Here is a 17,446-nt window from a genome sequence, read left to right on the forward strand (position 1 = left end):
AAATCTGAGCCCTGGGCTTTTCTCGAAAGTTACGCTTGCTGCCATCTCAGCAGAAATAGTACTAGATCGAGTCACGGTTAGGGAAGGATAGCATCTAGCAGGTGCATCCCGGGGAATTGCTTGGTTGGTCCCGATATGCTAAAATGCAGATGACACAGCATTTGTGGTGTCTTTAATTGCAAAGAGAAAAGTCCAAAGCTGATCTGACTTTGAAGCTAAAATGGTTGTAAACCAGTTCTAGTGAGTAGTGGGAGTGAGTACTGGGACAGTACTCTTTTCATCGCTTGGAAATGTACTATGACCAACAAAAAGGAGTTCCCAAACACGTTGGGTCAAAATAAGTATCAACCCCTCTTTTGCAAGGGTCATACAGCTTCTATCAATGGAACGTTTGATACCAGGTGTATTTTTCATCTCATTATAAAAACAGACATTGAAAATGGCTACACCCATGGACAACAAAACGGGATTCATTTCCCTTCTTTAAAAGTGAAGACACTCTGTTCCACAGCAGCCAGTTCACTGCTCGCTGCAATCCTGTCGTGGTTTTTATCACGAGGTCACAGTGTGGTTCTCTGGTTAAAGGGGAATTCCACAGAATGCATGTTTTAATATATATATATATATATATATATATATATATATATATATAGTACATCCTCTTTCGACATTTAATTGGTGGCAAAATATTAAATCTGTTAAAAAAAAACATAGCTGTTGAAATACACTTTCCTTAGTAATAATATATATATATATTTATAAAACGGCTGGCTTAAATCAAGCGATCTGATTGGTTCCCAACTGTTGTATATTGAGCGTATACACACAGCTATGACGCCCGTTCAGTTTACAGAGTTCAGTATCACTCCGCGCCTAACTTGAACTGTTGTTTATTTATATATAAAAGCAATAGCATAGTTCACTGAAGCCTAAAAATATGTTGATTGCTGGAGAGGGTGGAAATGTTGTAAAGCAATAGGCACGCGGTGAGTGAACTTGATAGTAGGCTAAATTGCCGGCGAACCAAGCTACCGTCTCTAGCCTTCTCTCTGAAGGACGCTACAGTGTGTTGCATAGCAACCGCCATACACTTTGCAGGCAGCCAGGAAGGACTACTTTTTAGTTAAAAAAAATGCTTTTCCGACTTTCTCGCTTTTTCAAAATTGAGGGTGACTTTCATTTCGCCATATTTACATAACCGTTTTATAAATATATATATATATATATATATACATATATATATATATATTGCTCAGCTTCTCTCTCTCGGTTTCTTTCTTTCTTCCAGGAGTCTCTTCAGGAGTGTTTGAGGTTGCTGGAGCACACTTTTCCCTTGACACATCAGGTACTGCTAATTCAATTTCATTGAAGTTCTTTTTTTTTTTGTCATTTTTTGTCATTGGTTTTCAACATCACTCTTGAAACTCCATCCACTGTTCTGCATCAAGCTTCTCTATTGTCTGTTTCCATCCAGCCGTCGGAGGAGATCTTGCCTGTGATTGGAGGAGCAGGGGAGCATGAGTATCTGTCTGCAGAGAGAGGCCCCCTGCTGTCTCCTCTGATTCCCTCAGAACAGGCCCCCCTTGACCTGGAGCTACAGTGGCAAGACCTGTTGGCAATAATGGAGCTTCATGTAAGTGGAAACACTGGCGAGTAGCCAGTTTAAACCACTTGTTTCTTCACCATGGGACCAAGCTAATAGCAGTTTCCTCTCGTTCAGGGTCTGGATGTTAGCACCCGGTTTCCAAGTAACCAAAACATTGATGGGTCGTCTGGTCCAGATCATAATCCATTGGATGCCGCCATTTTGAGCAATCACCCTAGCAGCTCAAACAGCCGCAATGACAATCAGATGATTTACCAGGATGTTCATCTGATGGAGGCTGCCCTGCCACTAGGTACATGATCGATATTATCATTGTTTAAGATAGCTTCATAATCCCTCCTCTTAACTGCGTCCTCTCCAAAAATGAAAGCCATGCATCAAAATAACAAGTTATCCATTGCTAGCTTGTGAAGTACACCATAAAAAGGGCAGCTCAAGGCATATGAAAACATCTGTAATTGTGTAGCCTCTTCAACGTTTTGCTTGTTTTTCCGTCCCAAGGCACCATTTCCCTACACCATGCAGAAACACGCCTTCTACCGCTGACCCCAAGCACAGAGTTGGATCAACACAACATGAGTTTAAACCTGAGCGAGGCTTTGGAGAACATGGATGTCAATAGCTCACCCAGGACTCCATACCACACAAATCTGATTACTGGCGATCCTTCAGATGACCTTAACATGGGCGTCAATGTTGACAATGGTTACACAGCCTTTGACATGAACCCACTAACGCAAGACCCTGAAGACACTGATAACACAAACACTGGTCCACATTCACTGTGCACTCTATCTCCAGGAGAGCCCAGTAGCTTTGACATGAACTTCTATCCCAATGACTTTACCTCGGCCAGTTTGACCCCTCAATTTGAGCTGAGTGGTGCGAATCCCAACCTGCCAATGCTCCCTCCCAGTCATTTATTGGTTGATGATGAGGAAGAGAGTGACTTCGGTCTTCCTGGCCCCTTGGGGGATCTTCTGGAGGACGCCACCATCCTGGATGAGATGAGCCTGTTTGATTTGGCTCTGGAGGAAGGCTTCAGTCGTGAGATGGCAGCTCAGCTAGAAGAGGAGGGTTACCTGGTCCCTGAGCAAGCCAATAGGAACATGGGCCCACACAACGCCGCCGTGCACGACAATGAGGAAGACGATGGTGGTACATCATGGTCGGCGATGGCTCAGGGTAACTCCAGAACACTTCGCCAAGGTAATTAAAAAATCTGTCTGGTGACTGTGATTATTAAAATACTTAAATAACTTTAAGCAAATGTCTGATGTTAATTTTGCCAGTGCTTGGCCATCTTTGACACTTTCTTGTTCTCTGCAACTAGAGAGTGGGGAGAAGGCAGACTCGGATTCTGGACTCTCTCTGGACTGCAGCTTCAGCCCTGCCTCTCCGTGTGGCTCTGAATCCTCCTGCTATTCCTCCTCGTCGTCCTCTTCTTCTTCTTCATCCGGCTCGAGCGAAGGAAGTCTATGTTCTGAGGAGAATTACCAGAAGGATGTGGATGAGGAAGGGGAACTAAACCTGGACATGGAGCTGGAAGTGACCATAAAGCAGGAAGAAGAGGAGGGGGCTGTCGGAGGATACTACTCCTCCGATGTGAATAAATTGGTCCCCTCCAGCTATCAAGAAGAAAAGCTCTTCAACGGCCTGCCTTGGCAGGAGCATGTCGGCCATGATCACTCCTACAACCAGGCCTGGCCCTCTACCCCCGCCACTGTCACAGGAAAGACTTCCAAGAAACAATCCAAGTATTCACCCCGACAGAGCAGAACCAAGCCGTATTCCCGCTCCCCCGCGGAACACTTTGCGGAGGCCGAACTGTGGAACCGCGACGACCGCCGGGCGCGGTCCTTGAAGATCCCCTTCTCCAACGATCTCATCATCAACCTGCCGGTGGACGACTTCAACGAGCTCCTGGCCAATCACCGCCTCAACGAGCAACAGCTGAACCTGGTGAGGGACATCCGCCGGCGGGGAAAGAACAAGATGGCGGCCCAGAACTGCAGGCGAAGGAAGCTGGGCGCCCTGCTGGGGCTGGAGGTAGACGTGTCCGGGCTGAGGCGGCAGCGCGCGTGGCTGCGCCGGGAGAAGCAGGAGGCGCTCAAGTCTCTGCAGGAGATGGAGCAGAGACTGGAGGGGCTCTACCAGGAGGTCATGTTCAGCCTGAGGGACGAGGAGGGCAGGCCGCTGGACGCCACAGATTATGCTCTTCAGTTTGAAGCCAATGGGAGTGTCACCGTCACCCCCCGGCGACAAGGGACAGTGCCACGAGCTGACAGTAAAGCCGGCAAGAAACACAGCGATGAGAAGAAGTAATTTTTCCTTGGAGAGGAAAGAACGCCAGTGTTCACTAGGATGTTCACTGTACCACAGGAAGTAGACTTTACCGCCAAGCTAAAGGCGTCACTGCCTTCCTAGCTGAAAGGTCAATTGGGAGAGGACCCTTATCCAACTACTTTGTTACCAAATTTGGTTCTGGGTATATGATTATTCTGGGTATATTAATCAAAACTGGATTTGAACAACAATTGTTAAGCATAAAGACAATGTTGTTGGCTGGAGCAGTTCAACTCTAATAAGCTTTAAAACCGCAGAAGAAGAAAACTTGTTAAAGGATGATGAAATACTGTGTGTTGAAATTGTAAACTGAAATCCCCAAAACCTTAAATGGCATGAGCAATCCGGCAAAATGATAGAAACTGTTAAGGTGTGTGTCCAAACAAGGCAAAACAACCACATAACTATCTGTGCCCAGGATGTATGACTGTCCTATATTGTGTTCAATTATCATATGTATTTAAAATAGCACACGTGAGTTTGTGACTGACAGCGAGGCTGGATCCTGGCTGTCAGCATCTCGTCATAACAGAGTTCCGGTCTTCTCTGTTGTTATTAAAATAGGTAGTACTGTATATAGATTTGTTTTTCATCATACCATGAAACATTTTTAGTGTTTAATGCCTTAAAGACAGCCACAGAGGATTGCTTTTGGGATTGGCACTCATTCATTTGGTTTTATTAATTCTGAAATGATCTCTTAACCTCCGGGCCAAACCCCTTTGCTTTAGATTTTACATTATACCATTTATATCCTAGCATTAGAGACTGTGTACCACCATGTTGTAAACCTGGCTTCCAGAACCAATGAAACACACACAAACAATATATGAAAGGAGTAGGTAAGGTTGGCAATCATGAGGTTTGTGTCCATCTTACCCCGGTGATGTTTAGCCCCATTGCTATTGTTGCATCCAGCAGTCCTAATATGTCATAAGCAGAACTTCTGGGGGGTAGACATCACAAAGCCTGGGGTGGAAACCAAAACTATGAGAGGTAGAATTACGCCTGGTTTCCTTACAGATATTCGACCGAAGAAAAGTAATTTGGGCAATTGGCTGAAACTTTCAGAAAGGGATTTTAAAAAGTGCATTTCTATGGTGGCATGTCTACACAGTGTTAATTTCAAACCTTTACAGACACTTTTTTTTACAGTTTAATATTTCTGGCTGAGTTTGTGGTTGCCAATAATGCGCTTACGGATTCCAGCCTCCAGCAACATGATTGGTCGAAAGATGTGAAATTCCCCATTCGCCCAGATTTGAGCTTGTCTGCCATCAGACTTTAGATATTAATCTTAACCCTAACCCTAACCCTATCTTTGTGAGAGAGTAGCCCATTGCAAAGAGCAAAAGCCCTTGGATCTACCAGCAAAACTGACTGTGAAGCAATAAGCACATGGAATGCACTCCTTTTTCGGATGTATGGATTGTCAGATCCAGGAAGATTAAATTAAATAAAATCGACTGGATGAACTGGTGGATACCCAGTGGGAAGATATAGGTTCAAGATACTCACATCCAGATCTCTTCCAAGCTGTATATGAGAACACTGGAAAACCAAAATGTATTAATGTATCGTATTGTAGTAATATCTCAGGGGGTAGTCTGAAACGTGGTAGTGACACAAGTAGTTGACTTGTAGTTGAGCTTTCTGGAACTAGATGAGGTACCAGAGCCCTGGTTTTAAATTCTCCTTAACCAGTCCTGATGCAAATAAATGATCCCCCACCCCTTCTTTCAAACAGATTATATAAAAGGAATGACCTTACTGCAAAATCATGTTTTGTAATACATGCTGTTTCAAGTGTTCATTTGGGTGCCAGATGCAAAAAGGAAAAAACAAAACAAAAAATGTATGCATCACTGAACGATAAACCAATTTGTTTTTATCAGGGTTGCAGGGTTATAGTGGGCCAGTCGCAAACTAGAGCTTTAACACTGTATACTGTATACTAATTCTACAAAAGATTATGCATTGCACTATAATCCTAACCTCAAAAAGCATTATCTCGAGTTAGAAAAGCGATTGACCCCCTCTGTTCTGGCAGTGAATGACATTTAAATGTATAATAGATCTAAGAGGTATGACAGATTGTACAATATATATAAAAAAGTCCAAAAATCCTTAACTTTTATGACTTGCAAATGTGTGTTTATTTAATTTGTAAACATTGAATTGATTTTTTTTTAGGTATTAGATTTGTACTGTTCTTTTGCTGGTGACTACTTTGTACTTACAGATTAATTAAAAATAATTAAATGAATGGAAAAACTGTGTTCTCTATGCAAAAGTTAAGGATTTACATTCAGGCATGCAAACTGGTTTGGGGTGAAAAAGGTGAGAATGATGCGTGAGCCAAGGAAAACACAGACCCACTAGGGGGTTCCAGGGTTATACTCCAGGGAGTTAAAAAAGAAAAAAAAATATATATATATATATTAATTATATATTTTTAAAAATTATATTAAAAAAAATTATTAAAAAAATTAAAAGATTTTGACCTGCGCAGAATATTATTTTTTTGGACCTGCGCGCATCTTTTTTTTTTGACATGCGGCAGGTCCAAAAAAAAGATGCGTGCGCAGGTCCAAAAAAAAAGATGCGCGCAGGTACAAAAAAAAAGATGCGCGCAGGTCCAAAAAAAATAATATTCTGCGCAGGTCAAAAAAATGTTATTAATTTTTTTAATATAATTTTTTAATATTATTATTTTTTATTTTTTTATATATATATTTTTTGAACTCCTCAGAGTTTATTTTTTATTTTTTCGCGTCCTCCTTGGTCTGTTGTTCTGGGATGCACTAGCTTTATTTGCACTCAGTGGCCCATCCTTGTCGGAGGCCTTCTGTACCTGTGAGGTAGAATGGAGGGGGTCCGATTTTTCTGTCTCTCATTCACTCCCGTCTCTCACTCAAACATACGCGCACACAGGCACGTGCACGATCGAACGCACTTTCTCCCATCATAACAACATTACTGTATGTAACCGTGGCTATCTGTTGCGTGACTTTCCCACTAAGATAGCTTTCTTTATAAAACATTAGTATTCATTTTTAGTGTTTCTCATTCTCATGTCACAGAAACCACAGTGAATCCTGTGTTTCTGTACCCCGCTGTGGTGTCGACAGCACAGAGCTCCGGTACCGTTACAGGACAGCGGTGGTTTCTTTCAGCTTGTATTGTATTCCAATTTTAGCGAAAAACATAACATTAGCTTGAAAGAAAAAACTGTTTAAGGATGCTTATCTTTGCGTGAATTTTGGGATGACTCGTCTACCAATGACTTCAAGATGGTTGTGTTTTAACCGGTGATTGTTGCGCCAAACTGTTTACAAAGGGACACTTGCTTGCGACGCAGCAAGCGCCTGCTAGTTGACCTGCCGGGCGGGTCAACTAGCAGAATCGCTTCCCAAATCGTCCCGCTTACATTTTCGTCTCGTTTTTATTCGTTAACGAAAGTGTCAAAAGATTTCGTCGTAGTTTAAAAAAAAAAATTTAGTTATCGTCTCGTTTTCGTCAGACTGTAGGACCCCCCCCCCCCCCCCCCAATGTTTTCTCAATGGATCTCCACGAATCACACAAGTGGCCAATTTTGTTAAAAAAAACGGCTAATTTTGCCGAAAGGTGACTAGTTTGCAGGCCTGTACATTGTGTGCATAAAAGGTTGGGTGTGAAAGGAGGTCCAAAATAATTAGATTGTTTGGTTCAGTCTTATTTGACATTACGAAAAATAAATCCTGCATTTTTGGATTGATCGTCCACATTGTCAGGTTCTGAAAAGACCACAAACACTTACCAAAACAAACATTCTTTATTGTCCAAAACACATCATTAAAAGGAGTAGTAGTCGTCATAATAATGATTCAACACAGGAAACACAGACATGCAACAAGAGAACAGCGGCTTATAGGGTGAATACAAAGACACAAGATGGGGCCAACCAGAGGAGCGAGCTGCAGCTATGTAATTGTATTACAAACACTGGAATAAGTCATGGGTGGACAAAATAGAGCAGACTTTACATTCTAACTTGAAATCACCAATCACATCTCAATTAAAACATTACATTTAACTTTACATGTATTTTAAAACTAAATGATACTGTTCACCATGTTCTAGTGCCCCAGGTCTAAGAAAATAAGCACTTATCTTTAATATAGTGTGCATTCAAAATGGAAAGGGCCCTTATTGTACAGCCAGATTTGAGGTTCATGAGTCATACAAAAAAAATTTAACTTTGTGACATCACAAATGGGACTGGCCAATTGGAGGAGTCCACCAGAAAGAACTGACATTGGGTAGTGATAAACAGTAAATTAACCCAGGGGTAAAATAGGTGCCCTTCAGAGACCTGGGTTACGTTCAACACATAGCATTTGGAACCGTTTTTTAAAAGAATCAAACAAGATGACCACATCTCTCCAAACCAGCTAAAAACATTGAAAATTCAGATAAACATTATTATCTTAGGTTTTCTACTAGACATAAATTGGGTCTATAACAGCAAACTTCAGTTGAAAAATAAAAACAATGTAACCACAGTTGGAAAATGGTTTAAAACGTTTCCATGACTTGAGAATATCCCAGGTGATGCTAAATAAGTACAGCCATCACTGTGTAGCAATCGCACAAATGAGGATTGGAATGAAGTTTTGTTTTTAAAACGCAATTCCATCGGCCTTCCAGGGACAGTTGTGTCCATCAGTAGAAGTAAGAGGTGAGCTAGGACATTCCTCCAAATGGACCACAGTGGTTAACGTTTCCCCCAATGTCATATGAAAATAGCCATAACTACCTGAACAGAGTTCAACCACAAATTAACCAGCATTTGGTTTTATTGTAGAATACCTCCAAACATTGAGCACCAATGTAATGTTACACTGAAGTAGTTAAAAGTTTAACCAAACGGATGAAATGCTAAGAACTACTCCCCGTCTCCATCTCTCTACCTGTTGCAGAGTGGCCACCTTGTCTAAAACAGAACTACATCACTAGCATGAGGTTTTGGTTCAATTGTATTTTAATAGTGCTTGTGATGACCCATGAAACTGCATAGCAGCATCATGTCTAGTCTACCTTCATAAAAGGCAGGGTTTTTTTTGTTGACATTTAAATACTGGAAAGCTATGAGGCACAACAGCTTGTTGATAAGTGGGTTCCCTGGTGTGGTTTCGTTTGAGTTCAATAGAGACCAGACTGCTGGTCCATCCAGCTGAAGCTCACAGGTTAACAGTTGGTACAAATCCAGCCCTGCATGAACCTCAGCAGGAGCAGAAGTTAATCCGTTCACCAAGTAAGCCAGAATAATTTGTTGAAATACTAATACATTGCAAGAAGTATGACCAACAGTAAACTTGTGACTATGACCTCTAATGGGTTGTTCCCACATGGGAAGGAAGGTAAAGGAAACTATATACATGACATGAAACCACACTTCAGTACGCTTTCCCTTTAACAAAATGTTAATACATGAATCAGTCGAGGGGGAGGGAGGGACAACCATCAGTTGAATACTTTTCTGTACTTCATCAGATATTTGGAAAGGTAAAAAGCAACCGTCCTGTCAATGTGTGGACATCATTATGGATTGTGTGTAAATGTGCCCCGAAGCTCAATATTAACCAAGCGACAGCTTGAACGAATGCACTTCCATGAAAAGCCACTATAAACTGCAGATATGGCAGTGTTGAGGTTTAGACATTTGTCCCACGAGTTTTCAGATTAAGTATTGTGTGAGGAAAGCACTGGCTAGGGTTCAGGCCCTGTAGTTCTTCCATTTCATTAGGGTAGATATTGATGCCTCAAAAACTGATTCTCAGGTTAAAAGTGTTTGCCCAGTTGACAGCTTGAAATGTCGTTAGGAACCATGATGCCAATCAATGCTAATGTGCAGTTTCGGGGGGGGGACAGAAAAGAGGACAGAAAATGTTTCACGAGTCGTCAATGTGTGCCAAACCGTACCTCGGGAGGAGAGCATCTTAACATCGTTGATTAAAAGACTGAGATACCGTCGTACCCCACACTCCCGTCGGACCGCCCCTGCCTTTCTCTAGTCTTTTTTCTCCTCCTCCTTCTTCTCCTCCTCCTCTGCGGGGTAGGAGTGCCAGGTGAGGCGCTCCTCGTAGAAGGAGATCACGACCTGCGGACACTTGACGTTGGCCTCCTTGGCCGGGACGAGGTCCGCCTCGTCAGAGTTCTTCCTGTTCAGGGGAAAAGCAGGGAGGGAGCCAAAGTCAAGTCAAGTTGACTGCATAGCCAGCAAATCACAGTGGACACTGCCCACATCCAAAGGAAACCTTAAGCAACACGGAAGGAGGAGCCCTCTTCCAGGGATGGTGTACAATAGGTGTGGAATGGACATATACAAACGTATATATAAATGGCAGTGAGAAGGTGAGGAAATGAGAAGTAGGGCTTTGACTTTTGCCCAAAAATCATATTCGAAGTTTGTTTGTTTATTAATATTAATATTTGAATATATTCAAATATGTATTATTATAAAACGGGTGGTTTAAATCAAGTGATCTGATTGGTTCCTAACGGTTGTATAATGGGCATATACATAACTGCTATGATGTCCAATCAGTTTGGAGAGTTCCGTATCACGCCGCACCTAACTTTAACTGTTTATTTATATATAAAAGCAATAGCATAGTTCACTAAAGCCTAAAAACATGTTGATTGATGGAGAGGGTGGAAATGTTGTAAAGCATGCCATTAGGCACACGGTGAGTGAACTCGATAGAAGGTTAAATTGCCGGCGAAGGGTTCGAATTATCTTTTCATCTTTAAGGGGATCTCTCTATCTCATAAAAAAAGTTGGCGCACCGCGCACATAGCCTTACCATGCACAAAAGCGTCGGTATTCGTAACCTCTTCTTTAAGTTCTACCTTAACATTTAGTTGGTAAGGTTGGCCTGAACAAGCGCTCGTAGAACCTTCTTAGCTCTACCGTAGTGATGTTTGAGCTCCCGCAGTCTCCACCACTGTACAGTAACCTTTAGAAATCCCCGTTGCGCATGTTCATTCCAAGTTTGCATCCGTAGCCAATTGAGGCCAAATGAAGTGTCATGTTTGAATTAAGGATATTGTCTCGGCTGTTCTTTATTTTGGGCCGTGGGTACAGCTGGCAAGGTCAGCTCGATTCGCTTCCAATAATTTCAAAAACCTGCAACTTAAAATTATTTTTAAATTTATTTTATAATGCAAAAATTAACAAAACTGTCTTCTAAATTAAGGAAATAATACTGGGAAACGAATAAACTATTATAAGCAACGAGTGAACTTAATAAGCGATCTAAATACTTTTTGCAACCACCGCCTCTTTCCGTTGCCAATTCGTTTTCACCTTAAATATGCGATGGATGTAATTACGGCCTGGTCGTACAGGAATCCGTGAAATGAGTCGTCTACGTCCCATTTACAAAAAATAATGCCCATAAAAGTTTTGAATATTAAGGGATGCCTAATATTCGTTTGAATATTATCATTTTTTTAAATATTCAAATTATATTCGAATAACGAAGTTCGGAGTCAAAGCCCTAATGAGAAGTAGTCGTTTGTGTGATCAAAACACTTTTTTTTCTTTCCATCCGTCACCCTGGTAAAAAAAAAAAAATGGGCGCAACCACTTTTGATTGTCTTGAGAAAAGGGTTAGTGCTCCACATTCCAAACATGCTTTTTTATTCAAACATATTGAGTGTTTCGAGTTGTATGTGCAGCATTCAATTTGGATAACCTGTACAATATTTTGCCTCCTGGTTCAAGTCTGAAAAAGGAAGACTCGTGTAGAAGGTTGTTCATTGTGACATTTACGGCAGGAAAGGCCATATTCTCAAACCTTCCACGCAAAAGCTTTTCTAATGAAGTTCAAAAGTGAGTGTCAAAGATATACTGAAACCGTGTACACTCACCACTTCATGAGGAACATTAGCTCCCCACTGGAATCAGTCGCCCCAATAATCCTCTCTGGCTGCAGTGCGCGACCAAAGCCCCTGGCCTTTTCAGTCTGGAGGGAAAGGACAGGAGAAAAGTGGATGAAATACATGGAGACAACTACGGTTCAGGGATTTAAAAGGCTGGCCTCGGTCACACCTTTATGGAGGTCTTCATTCTGGAGACAAAACAGGGATGCCCTACTCTTTCAGTGAGAATGACCATCAATTTACCATAGAGCTATTTTTTAATCCATGATGGGTTACATTGAATGTTTTATGTGATATATAATATCTGTTGCAAGATGCGTATCTTGCACCAAAGATGCCTGCAGGTAGTTTGTGCACACTGGGGTTCGAACCCCCGCACCCCAGAAAGATTATATTAAACAATAAGATCTAAATTCTCAATTAGAATGATTCATCTAAAAAAATAAAAAAAGATTGAGCAAGTACAAAGACTTATTTTTGATACCATTATTCACATTATTGATTCATACGTAATGTAACCTTGATCATCCCAGAGGGAAATTTGTTGCACAGCCAACATTAATACAATCAACAAAGTAGGCCATGTTGATTAGGTTTTTTTTTTTCCATTAAAAAAAAAAAAAAATATATATATATATATATATATATATATATATATATATATATATATATATATATATATATAAAAAATCAAGTTACACAATAAAGTATAACCATTATTTTGTGTGTTTGTATCAAAATCAAACAATGACCAGTATTTTGCAGATTTTTGACAGTCAAGAAAACTTGCAAGCCCTGTCCATCATCTAGAATGATGATTCTTCCCCGTTAAATTTGTTGGGCAGATGAGAACACAGCAATGACACACAGATCCGTTTGGGCTCCAAGTAAACCCTAGTGCGGTTCAATTGCAGTGAGAATAATGCACAACGGACTGAAACAAGCCTACAGTCACATATACGTCTATGTGTTTGTGTCAGGGCAGCACATCACACAGATTACACGCATCCACACATTTTTTTAGAACAATGTGCCCATCACAGTTGGAATACTGCTACAACAACAACCAGAGACTCGCGACAAACACAACGACACATCCATGTAGCTGCCGAATTTACTCTATTTTCGTTGTTAGGCAAATATATTATAAGAATAGATAGTGTTCTGTTCCTTTTTTCCCCCGTGACGAAACACCGGAACAAAACTTTGAAAACGTTTGACCTATAGGGGGAACCGCTTGCTTGCGTAGGGCGTAGGTTTAAACACTGCTCTATTCCAAAGCAAGCAAACTACATGCGCCGTAATTTACATACTAGGCTGGCTCCGTGATACCCAACCCCCACCCAAAAACTGCATAATGTTTGATATGCCTCCTCCTCCAATGTTCCCCCCCTCACCTCCTCCTTCTTCTTCTTGCTCCCCTTCTCCTCGGCGTCCGCAGAGGCCTCGCTGGTGGCTTTCCTCTTGCCCTCCTTCTTCTTCTCCTCTTTCTCCTTCAGCTTCTGCATGAACTCTGCGATCAGGTCGGGGCAATCCAGGTTGTCCTCTGGCTCCCATGTGTTGTCCTCGCTGGACACAAACACAGAAAGACAGGTGGGAAAGAGGTGTGAGTAGGCAATGTAGTGGGGACATGGTCGAGAGCATCCATCCACTGTGTGATGGAATAGTATAGGAGCATCGAGGTAGTCTGGCTATTGCCAGACCAAGCTCAAGCATAGATTTCGCGTTGGTCTGGGGAAGCTGCTGCCATTTTCTTCAGCACAAGGGGCGTGATCAACGGGCCTAGTTCAACTGACTCTGTACGCAATTAGCTGCTTGCCGTCCCTTCCCTGTCATTGTGTTAAACCAGCCAATAGCGCTCCACGGGAAAAAGCCAGCTTGGTGATTGCCTCCCGCAAAAAACGTATCGAAACTAGAAAGAAATGTATTGCTCTTCTCCAGACCCTTCTGCAGGGCGGACTCAAATCGCAGACAGAATGGGCGGGGCTACCCAGTCCAGCATCGAGGTGCAACTTTAATCAGGAAAATACAGCCCAGAATCTTCACAGGATGAGATGCTCAGCGCATGCCTTTCATAACAGCAGTTGGTGAGTAGGGCTGCAACTAACGACTATTTTAATAGTCGACTAGTCACCGACTATTGAAACGATTAGTCGACTAATCTGATAATTATAAAAAATTTCTTAAATTTAGCATGAGGTTGCTTTAATTATGTGGCAAATGATAATAAACACAAGAAAGATGGGTACTTCAATGAAAAATGCATCTTTTATTCAATATATATATATAACTGAGTTAGTAACTGAATTACTCTATAATAAAAGTAACTAGTTACCAGGGAAAGTAATTATTTGCGTTACTGTAAAAAAAAAAAAATTAGCTTTGTTGATGCGTGTGTCGTTGTGGGATGCTTCATTAAATTAGAGTTGCTTACAACGGATGTCGACAAAGTCTTTGCTCCTGGACATAATATTCACTTTACATGCACATTCTTGCCTTTGACCTTGAATTTGAAGTAGTGCTTATATCTCCACCTTGAAAATGCCAACTTTTCATCAGATTGCTCCTGACTCGCCATCTCTGCTGCTTCTTCGACTCTGTTTGGTGTGTGTGTGTGTGTGTGTGTGTGTGTGTGTGTGTGTGTGTGTGTGTGTGTGTGTGTGTGTGTGTGTGTGTGTGTGTGTGTGTGTGTGTGTGTGTGTGTGTGTGTGTGTGTGTGTGTGTGTGTGTGTGTGTGTGTGTGTGTGTGTGTGTGTGTGAGTGAGTGAGTGAGTGAGTGAGTGTGTGTGTGTCAAGCGTATCCTGGCTAGTGTGTAAAAACATTGGCTCCGATTGGCTACCATGAAACACGACTCTGCCATAGCCAATCATAATCTCTTATCTCTTTGTTAAACCCGGTCTCCTCACTAGCAGTTTGTGTGTGCAGCCAGGGGTGCGTTCGGATTACACCGTTTATTCAATCAATTCATAGTAACGCACCGCATTAAACCGTCAGTAACAGTAACAGCGTTGTAACAACGGAAAAATGAATTAGTTAGATTACCCCGTTACTGAAAAAATAACGGCATTACCTAACGCCGTTGTTTTAAATGGCGTTATTACAAACACTGCTCGGATGAAGCGCTGGGAAGGATTTAAGCACACGGTTTCCACACCGGGCGCGGTTATCGAGATAATAATTTTATTTGGAAAACAAAACGTATTATATTGTGTATTGGCTTTAATGTTACTTTAATCTTACCGAGGCGAGTCAGACTCTGTTTCGATCAACTGTCCGACGTGCTTTCTCTTTAAATGTTGCATCACCGAGGTGCTGCCGTGATATGCAAGGTCTGCTTTGCAAACCTTGAAAGTAATCTTTTTTTATTCGGCGTATTTAGGCTAAAATGCTCCCAAACTTTACTACTTAACTCAGCAGGGACGCTATTGCGCATGTGCGACTCTCGGCAGAGATTGTAATGAAGTGAGATGCCTCACTCCGTTGGAAAAACACGTCTGGCGACAATTGTTGACAATGGAATTCATTGTCGACAATTTCTATTATAGATTTTTGTTGACAATGTCGACGAATCGTTGCAGCCCTATTGGTGAGTATACAAATAGTGCTTCAAATTTCACAAAAAAATCTTTAAAGTTGATGCCTAAATCTGTGCTTTGAGGTCGAAAGCAGACCATACCAGCCACAACTTTTGCATCCGGTAGGTCACTTCTCTGTGAGAAGTTCATTTCAGAAAGTGTGGGATTGAGCATGGCATTGCAGTCAACAGTTCTTGTAACTACAAGCGACGTTACAAGATACAAGATAAGACTGTCCTTCCGCAGTAGAATCTAGATTTGAGGCCTAGTTTGGACAACATCTACAACGCTAACATTTTTGGAACTAAGCGGAGAAGGAACGGTGTGCACAACGACACTCCTATATGACGCAACCATCCCATTGAATGTCCCGCAATGGACCACGACGGTCAGGGAATGTGCGTACTACGGAACGGCGAGGCGGGCGACGTAGTGGTACTCACTCAGAGAAGCCCTTCCATTTCAGCAGAAATTCCACTTTGCCTTTGAAAATGCGACGCTCCAGGACTTTCTCCACGACATACTCTTCCTCTTCCTCCTCCTCCGCTGCTGCAGTAGCAGCAGCCGCTGGCGTTGTCGTTTTGCTTGCCCCCTCCGTCGGGGGTGGTGCGGCCGCCGCCTCCGCCGTCGACACGGTGGCCGCCGCCGGAGCCGTTGCCGCCTCCTCCGCCACCGCCGCCGTGGTTGCCAACGCCTCTTCCTCCGCCGCCGCCGCCTCCTCCACCACCACCTTCTTTCCCTTCTTCGCTGCGGTGGTCGCCAGCTTGACCTCTAGAGATGCCGTGTCTTGTGAGAGAATGGGTAAAGAACGGTTGTGTCACGGTTGGATTCATGAAGGTAAAAGGGGGGGACTTTATGGACTGTGCCCGTTTGTGTAAACAGAAAGAAAGTGAAAGAAATCGTCCAGATAAAGTAGCATGGACTTTTTCGGGGAAGGGGAGTGAAGGAGTTTATTAATTGAACTAAGTGGACCTATTTAAGGCTTTATTAAAAACAAAACAAAAGGGAGTTTCCCAGTGAAAAGTTACAAATAAAACCCTCCATGTCCTGGACCCGGTTTCAAGAAGCAAGCATGGATACGTTCAAACAAACCAGGACTGACTCAAGGGGCCATTACATTGGACTGTTTTAAGGCCCCAACACAGAAACCAACGTCAAAGAACGAGCCCTCTGCGAATTCCGCCTCTTGCGTTGCCTCACGTCGCCTGTGTCTTTGACCAAATGTCGCAGTTGAACACACCGCATAGACTACAGCCAACGGCCAACTAGCACATACGTTCTGCGCCCGCGTAAGAGAAAATGACTCCCTACCAGACAGTGGGGGTAGGGAGTCAGTAGTGGCTGATTTAAAGGTGGAATGTGTAGGATCTAGTGGCATCTAGCAGTGGGGTTGCAAATTGGCACCAACTGAATACACCCACCCATTTTCCAACGATGCGTTACATAGCGATTATGAATACAAATTAAAAAGTCTACAACTGCACTTTTATTTCACGCGTGCTTAAAAGGGCAACTATAAACAATATGAGACATTAAGATTACGTTTACAAAAAAAAGTTTGTTTGTAATGGTCTTAGCCATACGTGCTTGGAATATAAGCAAATGGCCAATATCGAAGTGTATGCGCACTTCAATCAACCCTAAAATTAGATGTAATGGCCATTATTAGGATGCCATGTTCAATAACTTTTTTGGAATGCTTTGTGCCATTATCTGAATGCATTGCATCCTGTACTGCCTCGGTGTGCGATAGCGTCTAGCCTGCTGTTTTAGTATATGTAACTCGATTCTATCTACATTGAACTAAAATAAAACGCATGTATGAGTTACATTAAGCGGAAACAAATGAGGTTTGGATGAATCAAGATTGCATGTATTTACTTTGCGTAACCAGTTAGCGCTGCTTTCCTTTACTTTTGAATACACGAATGCCAAATATATCGATATTGTCTATATACTATTAAACTTTCACGCTATCCATGTTTTGTG

At 42.2% G+C, this 17,446-nt stretch overlaps 2 protein-coding genes across 2 annotated transcripts in view; one reads left to right on the plus strand and one right to left on the minus strand.

Annotated features, from left to right (window-relative positions):
• Window positions 1-6,218, plus strand: part of nfe2l1a (nfe2 like bZIP transcription factor 1a) — a 13,743-nt gene extending 7,525 nt beyond the window's left edge. Inside the window, exons 5-9 of the mRNA XM_084488171.1 lie at window positions 1,289-1,345; window positions 1,475-1,633; window positions 1,721-1,898; window positions 2,108-2,815; window positions 2,940-6,218. Of these exons, the coding sequence (XP_084344297.1) occupies window positions 1,289-1,345; window positions 1,475-1,633; window positions 1,721-1,898; window positions 2,108-2,815; window positions 2,940-3,931 (2,094 nt within the window). The 3' untranslated portion in view covers window positions 3,932-6,218. The remainder of the gene's footprint in view (window positions 1-1,288; window positions 1,346-1,474; window positions 1,634-1,720; window positions 1,899-2,107; window positions 2,816-2,939) is intronic.
• Window positions 6,219-7,762: 1,544 nt separating this feature from the next.
• cbx1a (chromobox homolog 1a (HP1 beta homolog Drosophila)) lies at window positions 7,763-16,035 on the minus strand. Its single transcript, XM_084488267.1, has 4 exons — window positions 15,901-16,035; window positions 13,279-13,450; window positions 11,870-11,964; window positions 7,763-10,155 (listed from the first exon to the last, which is right to left on the minus strand). The coding sequence occupies exons 2-4, from the start codon at window positions 13,387-13,389 to the stop codon at window positions 10,005-10,007; spliced, it is 357 nt and encodes a 118-aa protein (XP_084344393.1). The 5' UTR covers window positions 13,390-13,450; window positions 15,901-16,035; the 3' UTR covers window positions 7,763-10,004.
• Between the last annotated feature and the right edge of the window lie 1,411 nt (window positions 16,036-17,446).

This window comes from Micromesistius poutassou (assembly GCF_964030765.1).
Source record: "Micromesistius poutassou genome assembly, chromosome: 1".
In the NCBI taxonomy this organism is placed as follows: Eukaryota; Metazoa; Chordata; class Actinopteri; order Gadiformes; family Gadidae; genus Micromesistius; species Micromesistius poutassou.